This window comes from Anabrus simplex, chromosome 7 (assembly GCF_040414725.1).
Source record: "Anabrus simplex isolate iqAnaSimp1 chromosome 7, ASM4041472v1, whole genome shotgun sequence".
NCBI lineage: Eukaryota > Metazoa > Arthropoda > Insecta > Orthoptera > Tettigoniidae > Anabrus > Anabrus simplex.
This window is the reverse complement of record NC_090271.1, coordinates 253067349-253074402: the sequence shown is the minus strand read 5'-3', so window position 1 is coordinate 253074402 and position 7054 is coordinate 253067349. Positions and strand designations below refer to the sequence as shown.

Genomic DNA, 7054 nt, shown 5'->3' with positions numbered 1-7054 from the left:
CGAACAAAAGCTTAAATTGATGTACAGTATTATCTGTAATGACGAAAGAATGTTTAACAGTTTAAAATTAATAATCAGGCCTTTGAGCTGTCAATACGTTGAATAACTTGTATTCATCCGCTAAAATTCTCTTTTAAAAACATAATTCTTCTCAAAATGTGTCTTCTTCATTATGTTTTATGCGTAAACTTTGGGAAAAAAGTTCCAATAAATATTTTTATAATGTTATTGATTTTACGTCCCAATTTTGCGGTCTTTGGAAACGCCGAGGTGCCGGAATTTTTTCCCGTGGAAGGAAATCTACTGACACAAAACTGATATATTTGAGTACCTTCTGATACCATCAGGCTCAGAGCTTTTACGTGTGAGTCACTTAGATCAGCTTATTAAATAGTTTCAACGCTGGTTAATGACCTATAATGTATTCAATGTAATATTCCTTAGTAAAATATACGAATAATTACGATGTTTAAATCAGTGAATATCAGTGAATATTTAGCGTGTCATTGCTTTAGTGACTTCACCTCTGATGAACTAACGACTAGTTGCTACACAAATTCTGTTAAAAATTGTCAGAATTTCTTGTGCTTCATAGCCTACAACGTAATAGAGATTCTTGGGGAAGAAATTCTATAGTATACAGATAAGATTTAAATAATCGGACATTCACATTGCTGATTTATCCTGAAAGCATCTTCTTAGGTAAGTCAACCTATACATGGTTTTCACTTTACAACTTCCCAGTCTAAATAACGATATTTTTAATTTTAATACAACTAATACTTCAATATAGATTTTGAGAGGGAAGTTTCAAACCAGGTCTAATTGTACTTTAGATATTCCACCAATGCTGTGGGTATCATCAGCGATAAGATTCTCATTGATAGAAATTATGTGGATATAATATTTCTTCAAAGAATAAGGAGCAGAAAATGTAACTGCCCACGCCATTTGAACTCAAATCTGTCGCTTTTCGGACGTTCACTACGATAGCCAATGCACGAGTGAGCTGTTTGACGTTGGAAAAACCGTCTTTCGAAACATCTGCTCACCAACTGAATTACTAATAAACCACTATTAAACCACCTGACGATACTCTATCGGTCAATGCCAGACACTGAATTTCTTGCTTTTAAGTTTAGAAAATTTAGGCCTATGCCTTCGAAAGCAAACTTCTAGGTAAATAAGGATATATTTCACGTAGAAGTTTGTCTTAGAATCGGGATTGCTTTTACAGAATATCCCCTCTAAAACATTCTCCAATTTACCTTTCATTAGAAAGACATTGATTAATATATTTCTAGAAGAGCTACTGTCACATTTACGGGATAAGGATCAGACAGTAATGTAATTTATACCACATCATGGTACGTATGAAACATTATAAATGACTGATCCGAGTAAGTGGCTGCTCGGTTTCGGTCACGTAGCTGTCAGTTTGCAATCAGGGTATAGTGGCTTCGAACCCACTACCAGCAGCCCTGAAGATGGTTTTCCTTGGTTTCCCCATTTTCACATCAGACAAATACTGAGGCTGTAACTTAATTAATGCCACGGCCGCTTCCTTCCCACTCCGAGCTCTTTCTTATTCCATTGTCACCATAAGATGTATCTGTGTCGGTGCGAATAAAGCAGATTGTTTACAACTAAACTGATAACAATCTGACAAAGGCCACACTGGATGAAGTAAGAGCCATGAAATAGTAATGCCTCTGGCAACATAAGGCTACGTGTATAATAAATGCCCTCATCGACTCATTGTGTTTCAAGTAGTACACCATAAGGGACTTATTATTTTCCCGCGACATTGCACCGTCCGCTACTTTGCACGCTGTTCTCCATTTGGTCCAGTTGCGGACATCATAAGGCCACCATAAGATACTATCAAACAGTAACGGCAATGGGCTCTTCGAAAGGCGTATATGACAACTCCCCTTAACAGATAAACCCAAATCGCTGCTCCCCTAAGAAATACTCCGTTTTCCTCTGTTCCGGGATTTCAAACACGACTGACCTAATATAGGTTGAACAAACTCTCCCTATCAGCCTGTTATCTGAATTTCCTGTCTTTGACTACATTTTTGTCAATGAGGATTCAAAAAGTACTGATTAATCTTCCTCTTCATGAAAGTCTTCTCATTTTCTCACACCAAATTAATGACAAGGCTAAAATTTAATTACCTCCACTTCCCTTACCTAAATCGGAGATTATAGTTATTTTCTTGCAACACTATTTAAATAACATTTAAATGGGCCTAATGTTTGTTTATACGCGATGATGGGTGCTGAATGACATGTCGATACCTTCCTTTTAAAGTTTTGTATGCCCCAATGCTCTTCCTACCAATTATGTTCATCAAGACTGGTCACGCCTCCCAGCCACAAACTTACAATATGCATTTCATCAGAATGATTTTCGTTGTGTTCATTCTCCTGTGCTAACATATAAATTAAAATGGACCTTAAGTACATTATACTGTAGGAGTGCGTAAATTCGCCATGCAAACAGCATCCCTACAATACGGCATGGTAAAGTAAATTGTCCTTTACAGTTTCGAATAGGAAAGTCAACACAACGAAAATTATTCTGATGGACTGCTTATAAAAATGTGGCTGGAAGTTGTGACCAGTCGTAAGGAATATAGGCTTAATGGGGAGGAAGAACATTGAATCATACGAGGTTTTAAAAGAAAACCGTCGAGATATGTAGAATAACGTTCCATACACTTACGAAAGTAGGATAGCTTTAATTCCATGTCCTGTGATTATTTGAATCTTTCTCTGAAAATGATTGCAATGATACAAATTACGACTGTCAATCAATAATAATAGCAATAATAATAATAATAATATAAAGAAACCGGCGGTCGAATTTTGGGCGTTTATAAACGGTATTGTAAGTAGACTGTACAGATCTCTGCACGTGGTTACGAGGGTATCCAGGGGTTGTAGTAAGGATTTAAATGAGAGAGCATAAGTCTCCGATAAGACCCCAACTAGAGTATGGTTCCAGTGTATAGGATCTTCACAAGGGTTATTTCCGACAATAGAGTAGCGTTACAAAAATGTTGCAAAGTGTGGGCTGGGAAGACTTGGGAGAAAAGAGACGAGCTGCTCAACTAATTGGTATGTTCCGAGCTGTCAATAGAGATATGGCGTGGAATGATATTAGCAGACGAATACGTTTTGAGTAGTAGGCTATGGTTAAAAGTAGGAAAGATCACAATATGAAGATAAAGTTGGAATTCAAGAGGACAAATTGATACAAATATTCGTTTATAGGAAGAGGAGTTAGGGATTCGAATAATTTACCAAGGGAGATGTTCAATGCATTTCCGAATTCTTCGCAATTATTTAAGAAAATGCTAGGTAAAAAGAGATATGGAATCTGTCACCAAGGCGACTGAGGTAAATGCAGATCAGTGTTGATTGATTGATTGATTGATTGATTGATTGATTGATTGATTGATTGATTGATTGATTGATTGATTGATTGATTGATTGATTGATTGATTGATTGATTGATTGATATACCCGAGCATGCATCGTGGTGTAGAAGCTTTGAAAATGATTCAACGTGGGTGATTTAAAGATGAGTGATTTTTATATAATTTGAAGAATCTCTCCTTTCACCTGGCTTTTAGTATCAGTTTGAGGTCTGGCAAACGTTTCCTTAACTGTGGAGGTCAGTGAGGAATCAGAAAAACCAACTCGTCTGCCCCTTCAGGTAAGACTTTCCTTTTCCTGACACTATATTAAAAGAGGCGTAAGCAGTAATGATTTCCCCGTCTCATACCTGGACCAGACTAAATAATTATTTATATTTGTAATTCTACGTTAAATCATGTTGGATTATATTCGATAAAAACAACAAAACTGAATGACAGATATTTAAAAATTTTTTTTTTTTCGTATACGGTAGTAAGATACTCTTAATCTGTCCCCTCTGACAATTAGAAAATCCCTGAGAATAATTATTAAGACATAAAGAAGCTGATGAAATTGTATAAAGAAACTAGTATTAGGAACTGGTACAGTGAGCGTGTACACCCGAACACAGATCATAGCACAGAGACCTCGAAGACCTTACTTTAAATAATCCAATGAGAATGATTTTACATAATTATTCAAATACGAAGTGCTAAGCAAATAATAAAGATTGATTCGTTTCTCAAGATTGCTTACACTAAACCTAATTCTACGTTATTTCCATGTTTCCTCTCTGACTTCAGCAACGATAACTTCTACTCTAAGATCCGCGAAACTGAGGAACTACGTTTTAGAATATCTCAGAACAATATGTATCTGATCAATTACGATACATTCCTATTTATTGCGAACCTTACAAGTTTACCGGTCTTTACTTAGCACTAGCCATTTCAATAATCATTGTAAATACACAATATCTTGCTCGCCCAGTCCAGGAAACTGCTTTTGCATTCTCGAGCTGTTCCTCCACAAAGCAGGGGGCATTTGCCTTTAAGGATCATAGACGCATGCATTTCCAAAACAGTGTAAAAGCCTATTTCTACAGAAGTAAGAAATAAGTACATTGACCTCTTTCATGGAGGTAGATTTGTTGTACTAATCAAATCGATTTATGTACAATTATACTTGGCAGTGTATTGCAGTTCATCCTGTTAGTACTCAACCCTGATATTAAGCGAGATGTAAGTAAACTTCAAAGTTGTGAAGTAGGTTTGAAAGAATGAATAGAAGATTATATCGTCGCTGCGGTGCCATATCCACGAATGTGATAATGCTCTTCCTATCCATTATTTTCCTTACGACTAGTCACGCCTCCCAGCTACATAATTACGTATATGCAGTCCAAGAGTACAAATTTCGTTGTGTTCATTTTCCTATGCTGATTTTTAAAGGAAAATGAACTACAACTAGGCAACCATCCTCTACTTTCCGTACCATACTTTAAAAGAACAACTTTCTAGAAACAATTTGTTATTGAAAATTGATTTATCCACCTCTTTGGTGTAGTGGTTAGTCTGATTAGCTGCCACCCCCGACGGCCCATGTTTTATTCCAGGCTCTGCCACGAGGCTTAAAAAGTGGTAGGAGGATTGGAACGGCGTCCACTCAGCCTTGGGAGGTCAACTGAGTAGAGGGGATTTCGATTCCCATCTCAGCCATCCTCGAAGTGGTTTTCCGTGCTTTGCCACTTTTCATCCAGGCAAATGCCGAGATGGTACCTAACTAAAGGCCACGGCCACTTCCTTCACCCTCCTAGCCCTATCCTATCCCATCGTCGCCAGAAGACCTATCTGTGTCCGGGCGACGTAAAGCAAATTGGAAAAGAAATTTGATTTGGAATTTACATTATTTGAAAATACATGCCTCATTGATTTAATTATTTATCGAATGATAGGAGCACCATCATCAAGAAGGAGCTGTCATATGTTGAAAGAGTTGTAGAGTGAACTTCACGATGGGTAGTGATCAGCGGAAGAAGGAGGCCGCTAGACGAGGCTAGAGAGCGGCGCTCGGGTAGCGACTGGACTAGCTGGTAGACTGTGGGCCGCCGCTACTGAATGATGGTGGTAGTAGAGTGGAGGTGGGTACGAGCTGGTGCTGGCAGATGACGTGGCCACTCCCGCCGTGCCGTCCAGAGGGTGATGATGGTGCAGAGGGACGCCATGAGGATGACTACTACCGCCCCCAGCACTGGCTGCCGCGGCCGCTGCTGCAGCTGCGGCCTCGTGGTATAGTATTGGTACACGCACTAGCCTCTGAGCTGCGTGCGCCATGTTCGCAGCCTCCAACTCAGCAGCTAACTGACGTTTCCATTTATTACGCCGATTTTGAAACCAAATTTTAACTTGTGTCTCTGTTAAATGTAAGGAGGCTGCAAGTCCCGCCCTCTCCGAACTAGATAAATACCTTTTCATGTCAAAAGTTGATTCTAATTGAAATACTTGACTTCTTGAAAATACTGTGCGCGTCTTCTTCTTTCGTTTGTTATTGTTATTATTGTTGGAATTGCCGCTGCTGTTCGTACCACTAGCGCCGGAGCTGCTGTCCTTCTTAATGTCTTTACCGTCATAGTCGTCGTCATCGTCGATGTCTTCCTCGATCTCCATGGTGTCCATGTCTCGATGTTGACTGGAGGCAGCGTGTTGAAGACTGAAGCTAGAGGTAGGCGGGGGAGATTTGGAGCGTGGTCCGAGGTGAAGTCCTGAGTAATGGTCGCTACTCATGAAGGCCGGGTGAGGTCCTCCTAGCAGACCTCCGAGATGGTGCGACTGATGCAGACCACTGCTGGAGGTGGACGAAGGTGGAAGGCCTGGACTGCTAGCAGGAGTGCTCGGACAGCGGTTTTCTCTGGTCACACCTCCTCCATTCTCGTAATGAGTGTCTTCCGGAGAGGATGGGCTCCGCCGATTGTCTACCAGGGGAGTAGTGAGCGCAGAACTACCACGGGGTGACGGTGGTGGACTCGGGTCATCGTTCGTTGTCGTTGTCGTCGAATCTCCTGCAAAAGAAATAAAAATAAAAATTATGTTTTCTATCATGGTAGGAAATTACTTGAAACTATTTGGAGTATCACAGTTATTTGAAAGCTAATAGTTGTGGAGAAGATAAGAAGGGGCAAGGGAATAGAACAATCGATAATCGATGTACAAATAAAAATCGCAGTCATCATTATGTGCCCGTGTATTGTAAGAGCATAACGACGAATATAGCCTACAAAATGTCGGAAACAACGTTAACCGGGTGTATGAGAGTTAAAGGTTTGGTCATACTGATAAATAATTTGAAAAAAGTAATTTGACATGTCACATTGTTGTCGTTTCATCAGCTGCTGCATAAGGCCAATGAGATCGTTTCGCGGGAGATTTCACGTGGGCTTGGAGGGACGGTGTAGAGGGCAACGCGTCCGCCTGTCTCCCGGCGGCCACGGGTTCGATTCCCGGCCGGGTCAGGGGTTTTTAATTGTAATGATTAATATCCCTGGCCTGGGGACTGGGTGTTTGTGGCGTCCTTAATCTTCCTTTCCTCACACACAACATTCCACACTACCGCCATTCCAATTACACGC

At 40.1% G+C, this 7054-nt stretch overlaps 1 protein-coding gene across 1 annotated transcript in view; it reads right to left on the bottom strand.

Annotated features, from left to right (window-relative positions):
- Positions 1 to 5474: 5474 nt before the first annotated feature.
- Positions 5475 to 7054, bottom strand: part of LOC136877094 (homeobox protein Hmx) — a 148867-nt gene continuing 147287 nt past the window's right edge. The window contains exon 3 of the mRNA XM_067150911.2: positions 5475 to 6487. Within this exon, the coding sequence (XP_067007012.1) occupies positions 5475 to 6487 (1013 nt within the window). The remainder of the gene's footprint in view (positions 6488 to 7054) is intronic.